Source organism: Scyliorhinus canicula, chromosome 12 (assembly GCF_902713615.1).
Source record: "Scyliorhinus canicula chromosome 12, sScyCan1.1, whole genome shotgun sequence".
In the NCBI taxonomy this organism is placed as follows: Eukaryota; Metazoa; Chordata; class Chondrichthyes; order Carcharhiniformes; family Scyliorhinidae; genus Scyliorhinus; species Scyliorhinus canicula.
In genome coordinates, this window is record NC_052157.1 from 152492793 (window position 1) to 152510422 (window position 17630).

Sequence of the window (17630 nt, forward strand, 5' to 3'; positions counted from 1 at the left end):
ATTTTAAAGGAAAAGTGTATCTTTTTCAAGTCATCCACAAATGACCTTGGTCATATTATTGACAAAGATAGTTTACACATAGACCCCAAGAAAACGTCAGCAATCTTAGAATGACCACGGCCGGGATTCTCCGAAATCCCGGAGTTGACACCGGCGTAAACACCGGAGTGGTGTACGCTGGCATCAACGTGCCAAACTGCGAGTTCATCCACTTCGCACCCAACTAAGGCAGCTCGGAGTATTTTCCAAATGTCGAGAAGTTTGGAACTGCGGAGCGGACAGGTTTAGGTTCCAAGAACAGAAATCAGCAACATCTGATGAACAGGCGCAGAACATAATGAAAAATGTGATGCTGGCCTTTCTGACAAAGGGGCTGGATTATACAGAGGACCAGAATGGATGGTACCGTTGTACAGATCTCTAGTTAGATCCTATCTACACGGAGTTCTAAACAGGAGACCTCATGGTGGATATTCAGGCTTTTAGTTGCAGTATAGAATTCCCAGAATGATACAAGGGCAAAATGCATTAAACTGTGAGGACAGGTTGGACAGACTTGGCACGTATTACCTTGAATATAAAAGATTAAAAGCTAGGAACAGGACTAGGCCATTCAGCCCTCGTGCCTGTCCTTCCATTCAATGAGATCCTGGCCGATCTGTGGCCTGACTTCATATTCCTGCCTCTAACCCCTAACCCTTAATATCATCGCTTAACAAAAATCTATCGCTCTCATATTTAAATTGAACAATTGATCCGGCTTCAGCTGCTGTGTGTGGAAGAGAGTTCCAAACAGCGACCACCCTTTGAGTGAAGAAGTTCTTCCTAACATTGCGTCTAATTTGAGTGATCCCTCCTAGTAACTTAACCCCTGTAGCCCAGGTATCATTTTTGTAAACATACGTTGCACTCCTTCCAAGGCCAAAATATCCTTCTTCAGGCGTGGTGCCCAGAGCTGCTCACAGTGACTCCAAGTGGGGTCTAACCAGATAATGAAAGAATTTCATTGAGATAAACTATTTCCTCTGGTGTGGGGCAGGGGGTGGTGGAGTCCAGAACAAGGGAGCCTAACCTTAAGATTAAGAACCGGCTTATCCTGCGGTAATGTCGGGGAGTATCTATTCACACAAAAGGCTAACGGAAATCTGGAACTGTCTCTCCCATAAAGCTGCTGAGGCTGGGATGCGGAGGGGGGGGGGGCAATTGAGAAAGGTTAAAGTGGAGAATGATATACTCCCGTTAGGTGATGTAGTGTACACTCCCGTTGGTGGTGTAGATGACTACGGGATACACTCCCGTTGGTAGTGTAGATGAACAGAGAGATCTCGGCATCCAGGTACATAAATCCCTGAAAGTTGCCACCCAGGTTAATAGGGCTGTTAAGAAGGCATATGGTGTGCTAGCCTTTATCAGCAGGGGGATTGAGTTTCGGAACCACAAGGTCATGCTGCAGCTGTACATAACTCTGGTGCGGCCGCACCTGGAGTACTGCGTGCAGTTCTGGTCACCACATTATAGGAAGGATGTGGTAGCTTTGGAAAGGGTGCAGAGGAGATTTACTAGGATGTTGCCTGGTATGGAGGGAAGGTCTTACGAGGAAAGGCTCAGGGAATTGAGGTTGTTTTCGTTAGAGAGGAGAAGGCTGAGAGGTGACTTAATAGAGACATATAAGATAGTCAGAGGGTTAGATAGGGTGGACAGTGAGAGTCTTTTTCCTCGGATGGAGATGACCAACACGAGGGGACATAGCTTTAAATTGAGGGGTGATAGATATAGGACAGATGTCAGAGGCAGTTTCTTTACTCAGAGAGTAGTAGGGGTGTGGAACGCCCTGCCTGCAACAGTAGTAGACTCGCCAACTTTAAGGGCATTTAAGTGGTCACTGGATAGACATATGGATGAAAATGGAATAGTGTAGGTCAGATAGGCTTCAGATGGTTTCACAGGTCGGCGCAACATCGAGGACCGAAGGGCCCGTACTGCGCTGTAGTGTTCTATGTTCTATGTTCTATGGGTGTTAAGGACCACAGACCCGAGATGGGCGGATGAAGTTGAGATACCGATCAGTTAGGGCAGCACGGCGGCATGGTGGGTTAGCCCTGCTGCCTCACGGCGCTGAGGTCCCAGGGGCTGGTTTAGCTCACTCAGCTAAATCGCTGGCTTTTAAAGCAGGCCAGCAGCACGGTTCGATTCCCGTACCAGCCTCCCCGGACAGGCGCCGGAATGTGGCGACTAGGGGCTTTTCACAGTAACTTCATTGAAGCCTACTCGTGACAATAAGCGATTTTCATTTTCATTTCATTTCGATCCCGGCTTTGGGGCACCGACCGTGTGGAGTTTGCACATTCTCCCCCGTGTCTGCGCGGGTTTCGCTCCCACAACACAAAGATGTGCAGGCTAGGTGGATTGGCCACGCTAAATTGCCCCTTAATTGGAAAAGGTAATTGGGTAATCTAAATTTTTAAAAAAAGATACCGATCAGTTATGGTCCAATCGAATGACGGAACAGGCTTGAGGGGCTGAATGGCCTCCTCCTGTTCCTGTGTTATCGGCTAAGTATTCCACCAAAAGCCACCTCAGGACCAAATTGGCGCTGGACAAGATGGGAAAATAAAGTTGCTCCTTCTCCACGCCTCAGCTGTTCTGAACAAGGCTGAAAGGAAACAGAAGCAACTCACTGTGCCGTTTATAAACAGAAACATCAGGCATTTTGGGGCTTAAGCGCGACACATCTGGACTTAACGTTTTGAACTGCACTGCAGCTTTCAAACCACACAGCATATCCTTCATGCACCAAACACACTCGGTCGAACTGATATTTAATTTTCGAGAGAGGAAGAAAGTTGCAATTATTAAAAAAGATAACAACCACAAGACACAGTGAATTCCCACAGCGACCGCCGGTTTCCACCAGTACCTTGTATGCCGTAATGCCAATTGAGCCGTGACCTCCTGGCCTCGTCGGTATATGGTACAGCTGTCCACGGCATCTCGCTGAAATACTGTTTATAGGAATCTTCTGACCTGAGGGAGATGAAGAATGGCAGGATTTCAATTTTATTTTCTGTTTTTGCGAAATGGGAGGGGTGGGTGAGGGTGTGGTTGGGGCCGCAGGGGAGGGTGGGGTATATTGCCTTTGCTGAGATCTGCGGCTGAAGAGGCAGAAGATGTTCAGACCACCACCAATACATCCTGGAAACTCCCCCTTGACATTCCCCCCCGCACCCCCCCGAGGTTTCCCCCAAATCCAGCCACCCCCAACTCTCCCCCCAACCCCCTCCCCCCGCCCCACACACACACCACACCACCCTACTCACTGCTTCCTTCAAAAACGCAAATACGGCAGAGCTATATATGAAAAATTGTTGGTGTATGGGGTGTGAGCTCAGGCCACCATCCATCTCCTGTCTCTCCGACCTGGCGCTCAGCCAAACTGATGCCAACAAGTATTTTGATTTTTTTTTCCTTATTCGTTCACAGTGTGTGGGCGTCGCTGGCAAGGACAGCATTTATTGTCCATTCCTAAATACCCCCTAGAAGGTGGTGGGGAGCCGCTGCCACTTAGAACCGCTGCGCTCCATGAGGTGTAGGTACACCCACAGTGCTGCTAGGGAGGGAGTTCCGGGATTTTGACCCAGTGAAGGAGCGGCCGATATATTTCCAAGTCAGGATGGTGTGCGGCTTCAAGGGGAATGCTTCGGCAGGCTGCCAGCAATATACAATCCCTGCAGTGCCATTCGGCCCTTCGAGTCTGCACCGATCCTCGGAAAGGGCACCCCACCCAGGGCCACTCCCCCGCCCCATTCCCATAAACTAATCTTCTTTTTCTATTTTTAAAATAAATTTAGCGTACCAATTCTTTTTTTTTTCCAATTAAGGGGCAATTTAGCATGGCCAATCCACCTAGCCTGCACACCTTTGGGTGGTGGGAGTGAAACCCACGCAAACACGGGGAGAATGTGCAACCTCCACACGGGCAGTGACTCAGAGCCGGGATCGAAGCTGGGACCCCGGTGTCGTGAGGCAGCAGTGCTAACCATTGCGCCACCGTGCTGCCCAGTCCTGCAACCTAATCTACACGTCTTTGGACACTAAGGGGCAATTTAGCATGGCCAACCCAGGGCCTGACCAAATATATTTAGCAGTAACACCCGTTCACCACATCAGGACACAGCGCGACTCCAAGCTGTAGGACTGCTCCCAAACACCGCTCGTCGTTTGATGACCGAAATGCTTCATCTCCGTTATCGGCACGGCTACTGAGATAAGGTGATCGGAAACAGCCACCCGTGGAGGTGGAGAATTACTAACATTGGCAATTGTTAAAGCTACAGCTTGCTTCATTTGTCGGGTTCCGCATTAATTGCCGCATTACCATCCTGCTTTTCGCCGTACCCCATCATTCTCCTCGTCATTAAATCCCTCCTGCCTTCCACCCTATCACAACAATCCTTCTTGCGTGTCCCAGTCCAGACAACAGGTGACCGACCCAAAATGTTCACTGAATTTCTCTCTCCACTGATACGGCCAACAAATGCTCAGCATTCCAGAACCTTCTGTTTGCGAATCAGATTTCCAGCATTCTCTCCCCCCCCCCCCCCCCCGCCCCGTGTTTTTCAAACAGCAGATTAGTTGCCCTGTCGAATGTTCAATCAGAACTCACTCAAAGTTAACGAGGGTAAAGCCATCAAGGGATTATGGCGCAAAGGTGTTTAAATGGAGTCAGGTTGCTGATCAGCCAATGATCTAATGTCCACCGGGAGCATCACACTAAGTATGAGCATCTTGAGAACTGCAATAACTCTTCAGCTGTGATCTGCTGCCATTGCTAGTATATGGCAGGTTTCAAGGGCTGAATGGCCTACTCCTGCTCCTAATGTTGAGACACATTCTGGATTATTCCGGAACATGGGAACTTGAGGTCCATGCTCAGGGTTGCTCTTCACAAGTTAAGTAAGGGGTGTCCAACCTGTGACCCGAGGGAAACAAGCAGCCCACGATTCTTGGTCCCTTAACTTAATAATAATAATCTTTATTATTGGTCGGCTCACATTAACACTGCAAAGAGGTTGCGGTGAAAATCCCCTCGTCGCCACATTCCGGCGCCTGTTCGGGTACACGGAGGGAGAATTCAGAACGTCCAATTCACCCACCAGCACGTCTTTCAGAACTTTGGAGAACCCGGAGGAAACCCGCGCAGACTCGGGGGAGAACGTGCGGACTCCGCACAGACAGTGACCCAAGCCGGGAATCGAACCCGGGACCCTGGAGCTGTGAAGCAACAGTGCTAACCACTGTGCTACCGGGCCGCCCAACTTGATCCTCTTTTGCCTGGAATTTTCCGGCCCCATTCCTGCCAGCGGGATCCTCCCGTCCTACCGATGGCAATCCCCACTGCCCGCCCCCTCCCCCACCCCCCTGCGGTGGGCACCCCAAATGTGGAGGGATGCGGGGCGTGCAAGACCCTGTAAATGTGACGTGACTGGAAGTTCCCGACAGCGGCCTGCGGTCTGACAGGCACGTAAACTCTAAATCAGAATCTGGCTGGATCTGTAAACTGCAGAGAGCTGCAAATCAACAGTAACAATGGGTTTTAATGTTAGGCACTGTGCCTGTGTGTGGTGAATGTCACTTAGTAATTCACACTGTATTTACCAATACTATTGTAAGCGCAGTAGCGTTATCCGACCACTAGGGGGAGTAGCTCTGGGAATGCTCAGGAGTTTGTACACCCTTGGCTCCGCCCACGACTCCTCCCCCTAGACTGCTGTATACATAACAGTGTCCAGAGCCAGCCTGAGTTCATCGAGAGTTCAACGGGTAACAGGCTGGCTCTGAAGTAAGTAGATTGAATTGATGGTTCCATCACTGTGGCTCTGAGGGTCTCATCACATGTGCTTCAACACTCCATGAACAAAGTGGTTGGGTCCTGGAGGAACAGTCCCTTACAACAAGATTGAGCACGTCCTTTCATTTCCCTCCTCCTTTAACTGGAAAGAAATCCAACCCCTTTAGTGTGGAAGTCTTACAAGAGGAAGACAGGGCCAAAATCCCCATGATTTACACACACACACACAAGAACACAAGGGCAGGCTGAAACCTGACATTTAAAGAGTTTGTCTGTAGTTATACAGCTGCCAAGCCATCTCAATGCTGTCCAGGACAGGAAAAAGCTTATGTTTATAATTAAAGTCACTGGTTATAAATACTTGCAGAAGAATGCAAGCACCAGGGCTGGCTTCACGCCATCCACAATCCTGACCTTGGGTTTGCTTTCACTAAAACGTCAGGCAGAGAGATACCAGGCTGTTTATTTACCCCTTCCCCGTTTTGCTTCCTTTCTCTCTCTCCCTTTCGCACACCCGCTTGTTCACTCATTGGCGCTGATGTGCAATAGGTGAGGCAAAGGGAGAACACGTGACCTACAGTGTCGAGGGCTTCAAGCGTACGGGAAGAACAGCCTTAAGGCTTCCTCCAAGTCACACCTTGTCCCGACTTGCACGTGTACGGACTGTTCCTCACCACCACTGCATGTAAATCCTGCAACTCTCCCTATCCAACCACAGAAGCACCTTCGCAAATGCATTGCAGCAGCTCATGAAGGATGCTCACCTGTACCGTCTCTTTTTAAATTTAGAGTACCCAATTCATTTTTTCCAATTAAGGGGCAATTTAGTGTGGCCAATCCACCTAACCTGCACATCTTTGGCTTGTGGGGGTGAGATCCACACAAACATGGGGAGAATGCGCAAACTCCACACGGACAGTGACCCAGAGTCGGGATAACAGGAAGACAGAGTACTGGGCTAATGGGAAGATTCTTGGTGCTGTGGATGAGCAGAGGGATCTCGGTGTCCATGTACATAGATCCCTGAAAGTTGCCACCCAGGTTGAGAGGGTTGTTAAGAAGGCGTACGGTGTGTTAGCTTTTAGTGGTAGAGGGATTGAGTTTTGGAGCCGTGAGGTCATGTTGCAGTTGTACAAAACTCCGGTGCGGCCGCATTTGGAGTATTGCGTGCAGTTCTGGTCGCCGCATTATAGAAAGGATGTGGAAGCATTGGAAAGGGTGCAGAGGAGATTTACCAGAATGTTGCCTGGTATGGAGGGAAGATCTTATGAGGGAAGGCTGAGGGACTTGAGGCTGTTTTCATTAGAGAGAAGAAGGTTAAGAGGTGACTTAATTGAGGCGTATAAGATGATCAGAGGATTAGATAGGGTGGACAGCGAGAGCCTTTTTCCTTGGATGGTGATGTCTGGCACGAGGGGACATAGCTTTAAATTGAGGGGAGATAGATATAGGACAGATGTCAGAGGTAGGTTCTTTACTCAGAGAGTAGTAAGGGCGTGGAATGCCCTGCCTGCAACAGTAGTGCCCTCGCCAACACTAATGGCATTGAAATGGTCATTGGATAGACATATGGACGATAAGGGAATAGTGTAGATGGGCTTTAGAGTGGTTTCACAGGTCGGCGCAACATTGAGGGCCGAAGGGCCGGTACTGCGCTGTAATGTTCTATGTTCTATGAGGTAGAAGTGCTAACCCGCTGCGCCACCGTGCTGCCCTTATACCTTCTAAAGTATAACGAGAGATGACCTCGCAAGCATCACGCCCCACCCCACGAATGTGCAAAAAACACAAGTGGGATTGCAGCAAAAATAAGTAAAACTCTCCTTCAGGTAAATAAAGCGAATCTTGTACCTATTGGCAATCAAGTTCATAGAATCGAAGAATTTACAGTGCCGAAGAAGGCCATTTGGCCCATCGAGTCCGCACCGAGCACCCGACTTAAGCCCACACCTCCACCCGAGCCCTGCAACCCCACCTAAACCTTTTGGACACTAAGGGAAAATTTAGCATTGGCCAATCCACCTAACCTGCACATCTTTGGACTTGTGGGAGCACCCGGAGGAAACCCACGCAGACGCGGGGGAGAACGTGCAGACTCCGCACAGACAGTGACCCAAGCCGTCGCCAACTTGGCCAGTTGACGTTGGAGAATCACCGCGGGGCCATCTTTCAATAGCCCCCAACCGGCGCCGCATCGACCGCGCGCGATTCGCAGCGATTCTCCGGCGACCACAGAATCATGGGAGTGCCATTGGACCCGATCTCGGGATTGACGCCCACTCTCGCACCCCCCCCCCCCACACCGATCGCGATTTCGGCACGGAGGCTCGGAGATTCCCGCCCCAGAGCTTTACATTTTAGCGCAACAGCCTCCGCGTCAAAACAAACCAACAAACTCGACAGAGAACTTCAATCTTCCATAAAAACTACTTCTGCTGCCTACAGAGCTCCTTCCAGGACTTTGCACAATGGAAGCGATTCATCCGATTGAGAATAGCAAGTTCAGTTTCGTGCTGCTGAAGGGAGAGAGTCGTCTGAAGGAAGTGTCGTCGAAGTTTTGTGTCTTACACTCACCAGGACAGATTTCAAACAATCACAATGATTTACCTTCCAGGAGGCGAGGGTGCTGATTGGTTGGCTAGTCAAATCAGATTGGTCGAGGTGTTGCCATGGAGAAAGCACCAGGGAACTATAGCTGATGGTTTGATCATATTTCTTTTGTTTGCAGAGAACGGATCCCTGTGCATGAACGTGTGTCGCTTCGAGCAAGCATAAATAAGCCACAGGACAAACTTGATTGATTGTTAGTGTAGCTAGTAACACACTGGGCAAGTTTACAAATCCTTAAATGCGCCGCAGGGGTAATATTCCCAATTCTGGGCACCACACATTGTGAAGGGTGCGAAGGTTATCAGAGCGAATGCAGCAGAGGTTTACTTGAACGTTCCAAGGTTGAGGGAGTACAGCAATATGGATGGATGCTGGGGTCGTCCTCCTTAGAGCTGGAAAGCTAAGGAGAGATTTGATAGAGGTACCTGAATTCATGGAGAGCCAGATAAGAATCGATAAAGAGAACCTGTTTCCAATGGCTGAAGGCTCGATACCTGACGACATTGAACCAAAGTGGCAGCTGCGGGCAGCAAGGTGGAGAAACGTGTCCATTTTCACTTCATCACAATCGTTTCAGATCTTTCTATACTCACAGCAACGACGAGATCCAAAAATTAGACATGCTGCTCGTTGTTACAATGATCTCCGTCTGGTTCCAGCAATAAATTCAGAGGCCAAATCCTAACCTACTGCAGAACTTGGGCTGAAAGGACTTTGATGTGCCGGGTCATCTCATGGCCCAGCTGGCACAAACGTGTCGCTTGCTCAAGTAGCCACTTTTCTCTGTGCTAGCTTGTGGCCAGTAAGAGTGGGCAAACAATTAGCGTGGGGAGTAGCAAGGGGTGAAAATGCAACTAAGCTGAATCCTGTTCTCACCTGAAGTCCAAATGCACAGAGTCCAGAGGAGAGAACTGGGCCGGGATTCTCCCCTTCCCAGTGGGGCGGGGGGTCCCAGCGGCATGGAGTGGCGTGAACCACTCCGGCGTCGGGCCGCCCCAAAGGTGCGGAGAAATCCGCACCTTTAAGGGCTAAGCCCTAACCTTGAGGGGCTAGGCCAGCGCCGGAGTGGTTGGCGCCCCCCCGGCAGGAAAGGCCTTTGGCGCCATGCCAGCCAGGGCCGTGCATGCGCGGAGCGTCAGCAGCTGCTGGCGTCATCCCCGCGCATGCGCAGGGGAGGGGGTCACTTCCGCGTCCGCCATCGTGAAGGCTATGACCAATGCGGAAGGAAAAGAGTGCCCCCATGGCACAGGCCCACATGCCGATCGGTGTGCCCCGATCGCAGGCCAGGCTACCGTGGGGACCCCCCCGGGGCCAGATCACCCCGCGCCCCCCCCCCCCCCCAGGACCCCGGAGCCCGCCCACGCCGTCTGGTCCCGCCGGTAAGGTAGGTGGTTTGATTCCCGGTGGTGGGAACGTCATTACAGCAGCGGGACTTCGGCCCATCACGGGCCGGAGAATCGCCGTGGGGGCCCGCCGACAGGCGTGGCGCGATTCCCGCCCCCGCCGAATCTCTGGTGCCGGAGACTTCGAGAGACGGCGGGGTTGGGATTCACGCCCCCCCCTCCCCCACCCCGGCCATTCTCCGAGCCGGCGGGGGGGTCGGAGAATCCAGGCCCAGGACAGTAATCAGACAGAACCCTCTCGACCCACAAAATCTGCCTACTTTCACCTCTGTGACACTGCCAAATGCTCAGGGTTACTTTTGTTACATCTTGATTCGACCGTTCCAACAGTCCCTTAGATGGTCTCCCATTTCCACCCTCCAGACATTTCAGTCCATCCAAAGAATCCTAACTGGCACTGAGTTCCATTCACCCATTATCCCCCGTGCTTGCTGTCCTCCACTGGATCCCGAACTTGCAATACCTCAAATTTAAAATTCGTACCCGTTCCTATTTCTATATCTCCTTCAGCCCTGCCATCCTCAAATTCTGGCTTCTTGCTCACCCTGACACCGTTTATCCCATCGCTGGCCACCGTGCCATCAGCCATCTAAGTTCTGAAATCCCCTTTCTAAACCTCTCTGATTCTCTATCCTCCTTTAAGTCATTGCTTGAAGCTACATCTTTGACCAAGGCCTCCTTGTCCGAATGTCTCCGTCTTTAATTGGTGTCAATTTCTGGTTTGATCGGGAACCTCGGAACAGGAGAAAGCATGCAAACCTACGAATTAGGATCAGGAGGAGGCCACTCGGCCCCTCAAGCCTGCTCCACCATTCAATATCACCCCAGCCGATCTGATTGTAATCTCAACACTGCATTCCCGCCTGCTCCTGATAACCTTTCACGTGCTTGCTGATCAGGAATCTATCAACCTCTGCCTTAGAAAATATCTAACGACTCTGTTTCCACAATCTTTTGAGGAAGAGTCCAAAAAAAATTCACTTACTCATCTAGCCCCTTGGGCCTGATCATCAATCATAAGAACATAAGAACTAGGAGCAGGAGTAGGCCATCTGGCCCCTCGATCCTGCTCCGCCATACAATGAGATCATGGCTGATTTTTGTGGACTCAACTCCACTTTCTGGCCCGAACACCATAACCCTTAATCCCTTTATTCTTCAAAAAACTATCTATCTTTATTTTAAAAACATTTAATGAAGGAGCCTCTACTGCCTCACTGGGCAAGGAATTCCATATATTCACAACCCTTTGGGTGAAGAAGTTCCTCCTAAACTCAGTCCGAAATCTACTTCCCCTTATTTTGAGGCTATGCCCTCTCGTTCTGCTTTCACCCGCCAGTGGAAACAACCTGCCCACATCTATCCTATCTATTCTCTTCATAATTTTATATGTTTCTATAAGATCCCCCCGCATCCTTCTAAATTCCAACGAGTACAGTCCCTGTCTACTCAGCCTCTCCTCGTAATCCAACCCCCTCTGGGATCAAGGAGCTCCTGGCTGATGTACCTAACTTTGTACACTCGCCTACACCCCATATCCCTCAAAACCTTTGGAAAATGATTATTTTTGGTTTTAAAACATCAATTGCCATATGTGGAAGAGTGTTCCAAATGTCTACCACTCTTTGAGTGAAGAATTGGTTCCCTGGTTTGACTCCTGGGTCTAACCTTTTGACGATGTGTCCAGTCTTCGGTTCCCTAACCAGGAGAAATACCTTTTCCCCCTACGCCTCCGCGTAGCACCTCAGGATGAGGTATTATGTTAAAAGCCGCTTCAGGGCAGCACGGTGGCACAGTGGTTAGCATTGCTGCCTACGGCGCTGAGGACCCGGGTTCGAATCCCGGCCCTGGGTCACTGTCTGTGTGGAGTTTGCACATTCTCCCCGTGCCTGCGTGGGTTTCACCCCCACAACCCAAAAGATGTGCAGGTTAGGTGGATTGGCCATGCTAAATTGCCCCTTAATTGGAAAAAATAATTGGGTACGCTAAATTTAAAAAAAAAAAAGCCGCTTCAATGCAAGTGGTGTCAGTGAGTAAATTGGAGCACTCGAACCTTTAGCCTCTTTGAGATCGGCTGGTCAGCACAGATCAGGGTTCAACGTGCAACGATTTGGGTGACGTTCGGGACAATCAGAGCTGAGCCATCAGGTTAAGGTTGGGTGGGAGCGGGGAAGTGAGGAAAAGGGGGGGATTTTGAATTCCGAGACCAGGTTGGGTGAAGCTGATCGGGGGGGGGGGGGGGGTTGAGCATCCAGGAGAATGTCACCAGTGCGGTGCGAGATGTGTTTTGTTACCCCCAGCCCCGGGTCAAAGAACCGGAACGAAACTGGAGGAGCTGCGCTGTCGAAGGCCCCAAATGCCGGAATAATTAGTTTACCTGTCAGCGCTGACGAAAACAATCTCAAACTTCTGCCCCATCTCTTTGATTTTTCGATACGTCTCCACGAGGACACGGGTCAGACTTCTGCAGGGGGGGCACTGTATTCAAAAGGAGAGAATTATTGCAGCAAAACAGCTGGGTTCTGTGACCCTCGTCTTCTGCCGTTAATGCACACCCTTTTTCGCAACATGGTAATGATTAAAAACACTCCCCCCACCACCCCCTCCCCCCCCAGACCCCCATAACGCTATTAATACACGTCACTTATCCTCTTACTTTTGTGTTTGATGTAACTTCCCACATCTGGTAAATGCGCTGTCTTTTCCTAGGGCCTTGTATTTTCAGTCATAATAATTAGCCCCATTGGAGGACCAGCCTGGTGGGGATTTCTCAAGAGTTTCAGATACTGCTGGAACGCGTTCAAAGTCAAATTAAACCTTTTCCTCCCCAACTCGTCTCTCTCTCTCTCTCTCTAAGTTACTTTCCAAAGGCACTGACTCTACCGTACCTTTCTTTAAAGAGGGCAATGAAAATGTTTTTGCCATTTAGGTGCACAGAAGTGGTAATGCAGGGATGTTACGAGGTAAATGAGGGCAGGGGGCCCTTTATTTTTCAGTTCACCTGGAGAATGGAACGATTGTTCCTACATAGCTGCTTCTCCCATCTTACAATAATATAACCTTGTCCAAAACGCCCCTATCCTAACAGGGAGAACGTGCACCTCCGGGTGCTCCGGTAACCTCCCACAAGTCCCAAAAGAGGTGCTGTTAGGTGAATTGGTCATTCTGAATTCTCCCTCTGTGTACACGAGCAGGCGTTGGAATGTGGCGACTAGGGGATTTTCACAATAACTTTATTGCAGTGTTAATGCAAGCCTATTTGTGACAATAATAAAGGTTATTATTGGGATCCAGGGTCAAGCCAGGATGGGGACTCGCGATCTTTGGGGTTGGGGTAGAGCCGGGAGTGCAGGAGGCGAAAGAGGCCGGTGTGCTGGCCTTTGCGTCCCTAGTAGCCCGGCGAAGGATTTTGCTACAGTGGAAGGATGCGAGGCCCCCAAGCGTGGAGACCTGGATCAATGACATGGCGGGATTCATTAAGCTTGAAAGGTCAAGTTCACCCTGAGAGGGTCGGTACAAGGGTTCTTTAAATGGTGGCAACCTTTCCTCGACTTTCTGGCTCAACGATAGGGTACTGGGACAGTAGCAGCAGCAACCCAGGGGGTTGGGGGTGGGGGGGGGGGGGGGGGGGGGGGGGGGGGGGGGAACGTTGATTATGTTTGCTTACTTTTAAATTTGATTTATTTAATTTTAATTTATGGTTAAGTTCTCTTGTTGGGGGGGGTGGGGGGAGTGTGATACATGTGATGTTACGGTATGGGGGGAATTGTGGGTGTTATGGGGCTGTTAGTTGCATATTACTGCTTGTTACTATACTTGTTGTTATATTTTTATATTTTCTGTAAAAAATTCCAATAAAAATTATTTTAAAAAAATAAAGATTATTATTACATCAAGCTCCATTCAACCATCACTGCTCTGTACTTACTAACCTACACTGGCTCCCGATCTGGCAACCCTTCGATTTAAAAATTGTCATTCTTTTTTTCAGAACCATCCACAGACCCTTCCTTTTTGAAATTTTTTTTTCAGTACCCAATTTGTTTTCTCCAATTAAGGGGCAATTTAACGTGGCCAATCCACCTGACCTGCACATCTTTGGGTTGTGGGGGTGAAACCCACGCAGACATGGGGAGAATGTGCAAACTCCACACGGACAATGACCCAGGGCCGGATTCGAACCCGGGCCCTCAGCACCTGCAGTTCCAGTGCTAACCACTGCGCCACATGCTGCCCACAGACCCATCCTAACCCTAACCCTGCCTATCTCTGAAATCTCCTTCAGCTCTACAACTATCTCAGCTCTCTGCGCCCGCCATTGGTAGCGCCAGTTTCAGTTGACGTCGCCCAAATCTGTGGAATTCCTTTCCCAATCCTCTCTACCTTCCTCCTCCTTTAAGATTCGCCTCAATTTGTACCTCTTTCAGCGAGGTTTCCAAATTCTGCCAAAATATCTTCTCATTGGAGTCTGTGTCAGATGTTAAATACAAACGGAAAATGCTGGATAAACTCAGCAAGTCTGGAAACATCAGTGGAGAGTGTGGTGCATGTAATATATAGATGTATATATGTTAATTCACACTGTCTTTGTAAGCGCAGAGGCGCTATCCTACCACTAGGGGGAGTAGCTCTGGGAGTACTCAGGAACTTGTACTGGGTTCCACCCTTGGCTCCGCCCACGACTCTGCAGCTGTATAAATACCCTTGTCCAGAGTCAGCCTGAGTTCGCTACGAGTTCATCAACGGGTAACAGGCTGGCTCTGAAGTAAGTCGATTAAAGCCTAGATTCACATCAGAAACACGAGTCTGGTGAATTGATGGTTCCATCAGAGAGAGAAACAGCGCTTAACGTTTCAGATCCAAACGATCCACCGACAGAACTGCTGTGTAGAAGGGTCGCTTAAACCCGAAACGTTCAATCCTGTTTCTCTTTGGGGATGTGGTGGCGTAGTGGCATCGTCGCTGGACTAGCAATCCAGAGACCCAGAGTACTCTGGGGTCCCAGGTTCAAATCCCGTCACTGCAGGTGGTGAAATTTGAATTCAATAAAAAGTCTAGTGATGACCATGAAACCATTGTCGATTGTCGCAAAAATGCACCTAGTTCACTAATGTCCCATAGGGAAGGAAATCTGCCATCCTTACCTGGTCTGGCCTATACGTGAACTCCAGATCCATGGCAATGTGGTTGATCCTTAACTGCCCCTCAAGGGCAATTAGGGATGGGCAATAAATGCTGGCACAGCCTGCGATGCCCACGTCCCACGAACGCATTAAAAATTCGATGTTTCCAGACTTGCTGAGTTTATCCAGCGTTTTCTGTTTCCGTTTCATATTTCCAGCATTTTGATTTTATCTCAGTGTCAAATGTTTGATTGTGCCCCTCTGAAACTATTTAAGGCATTTTGTTGTGTTGAAGCATGACATAAATGCAAAGTTGTTGCTGTATTCCTTAGGAAATTGGGTTTCGAGTATGCCTAGTCATGAATAACTATTACCTCCTTGAGTCTTCCTAACTACCTGCAGTTTTTTATTGATGTTATTCTCTCTAATAGGAACTGCTGATAGGAGTGAAAGGTGAATGGTGCATGGTGTGGCATCAACTCATTCACAGGATGAGTAAGTGCAGCCCCCCCCCCCCCCCCCCCCCCCCCCCCCACTCCCCCATGGCCTATTCCCACTCTTCCATTCAATGCGTCAATATTACTGGGATGTATTTACTTGCTCTTGTTTGAGCAGCCTCTTTCAGTCTAGTAGGAACAGCACTGAACAGCACAGTGCTGTCCCCATCTTGACTCTAAGCATGTGCATCTTCAGCGGAGGTCACTGTAAGATAATCAAGAAGTTTCCCACCCCATTCTTTCACAGGATTGTAATGATATGTATATTGACTGGGATGTAAAGAGTTAACAAGTCAATGATAATGCTTCTTACCACTAGAGGCAACCACAGAATTGTCATATACATATATATATCATGTGACTTAGGGCATTTAGGAATAAGATAGTGAGGTGTGAGAGAGAGAGCAGTTGTACTTGAGAAAGTCTGCCAGTTAGAGATAGAGGTAAAGCAGAATAGAGAACACAACAGGGTTGTGAGAGTGGCTCTCTAGACCAGCATTTATTGCCAATATTTAATTGCCCTTGAGATGGTGGTGGTCAGTTACCTCCCTGAACCGCTGCAGTCCATGTGCAGGTTTATTGCCTGGGCTGCTGGGAATTTGCAGCATTTCTGTTTTTCTAACTCAGTGGAAGCCCTGAGTTTAAACCTTCCACATTCCCAATTTGCATGAGAAAGATAACGAAGGGATCAATGATTCTTTTCTGTCCCCAAGCCACCATTCACTTAAAAGCCAAGAGCAGAGTTGGATAAAGGTGACCCAGTTGATCACGATCCTTTCAGAACGCGAACCCTTCATTCCTCTCGTCGCAGCTTTCTACATCTGAACAGTCAAAACTAAGGTTCAGCAGCCTGCCGAAAGCAGTGGTTCTCAACGTGGGGGTCCGAGGACCCCCCGGGGTCGGCACAGACTTTCCATGGGACCCACCAAATAACGTGCAAGTGTGCACAGAGCCGAGCCAGCATTTCTTGCCCATCCCTAATTACCCCGGACTAAAATGGAATGGCTTTCTAGGCCCACTTCAGAGGGCAGTTAAGGGTCAGCCACATTGCTGTGGGTCTGGAGTCACGTGCAGGCCAGACCGGGTAAAGATGGCAGATTTCCTTCCCTAAAGGACATTGGTGAACCAGATGGGGGTTTTACACCAATCTGGTAGTTTCATGGTCACCATCACATGGTCACCCAGCTCCCCCCCCCCCCCCCCAGATTTTTATTTAATTAATTGTGCTTAACTTCCCCAGCTGCCAAGATGGAACTTGAACTCATGTCTACTCCAGATCACTATTGCAGGCTCCTGGCTCACTAGTCCAGGAAATTTGCCAATATGTAGCCACATCCTTTAATGACAAAAAAAAATGATTCTACAATTTTCCTCAGTTTCCCAGGGTGTAAGTAAGGGAGATAAATAAATCTTCCGGGGCTTCTGCTGGTTCTGTTTGGTGGCCCGTTTTGTAGCCTGTGATGGTTGGATGGAATGGGCCAAATGGCACCCAATACATACCTTTCAATCCTCAGTGAGACATTGGTAGCAACCTGAGGAAAAGGCTAGTGTGGAACTGCCCACCATAGAACGGCCCACCATAGAACAGCCCACCATAGAATGCCACTTGATAACTGCACTGGGAGGGAAGGGCTGCACATCCAATCAGAACATTTTGGGGGCTGAAACGCAAGGGCAGGAACCAGGGTCGAGAATGAATCTCGCACGGCCCACACGAGTCACATTCATGATTGGGACTCAACCATGTTGAATGACCAGTTGTGCAAGGTCATTGAGAGCTGCTGGTGCCTGGGGAACTGGATCCTAATGTAAGTCAGCACTTCAGGAAATAAAAAACTGAAGAAGGGGAAACAAATCTATATTAACGCTATGTCAATTGTATTGTTAAAGTAAAGATAAACAGTTGGAGGGTATTGATTGATTAAATATCTTGAGCATATATAAAGAGGGACTGCTGGGACACCATGTTAGTCAGTAGGAGGCAGACTTCTGTGGTGCTGCATTCTGTAAATAAATCAACTATGAAGAAAAGGAATTGCATTATTTATACATTTCACAATCTGGCTTGGGATCCATTTGTCAATCTCAATGCATCAAGACCTGGTGCTTACTCCAACACCTGTTCCATGCAGCGAAAAGCAAGTGATTT

At 49.1% G+C, this 17630-nt stretch overlaps 1 protein-coding gene across 1 annotated transcript in view; it reads right to left on the reverse strand.

The window, feature by feature from the left end:
- nxn (nucleoredoxin) overlaps positions 1-17630 on the reverse strand; it is a 245493-nt gene that overhangs the window by 61110 nt on the left and 166753 nt on the right. Inside the window, exons 4-5 of the mRNA XM_038814566.1 lie at positions 12239-12339; positions 2918-3024 (exon numbers count right to left, since the gene is read on the reverse strand). Coding sequence (XP_038670494.1) covers positions 2918-3024; positions 12239-12339 — 208 coding nt within the window. The remainder of the gene's footprint in view (positions 1-2917; positions 3025-12238; positions 12340-17630) is intronic.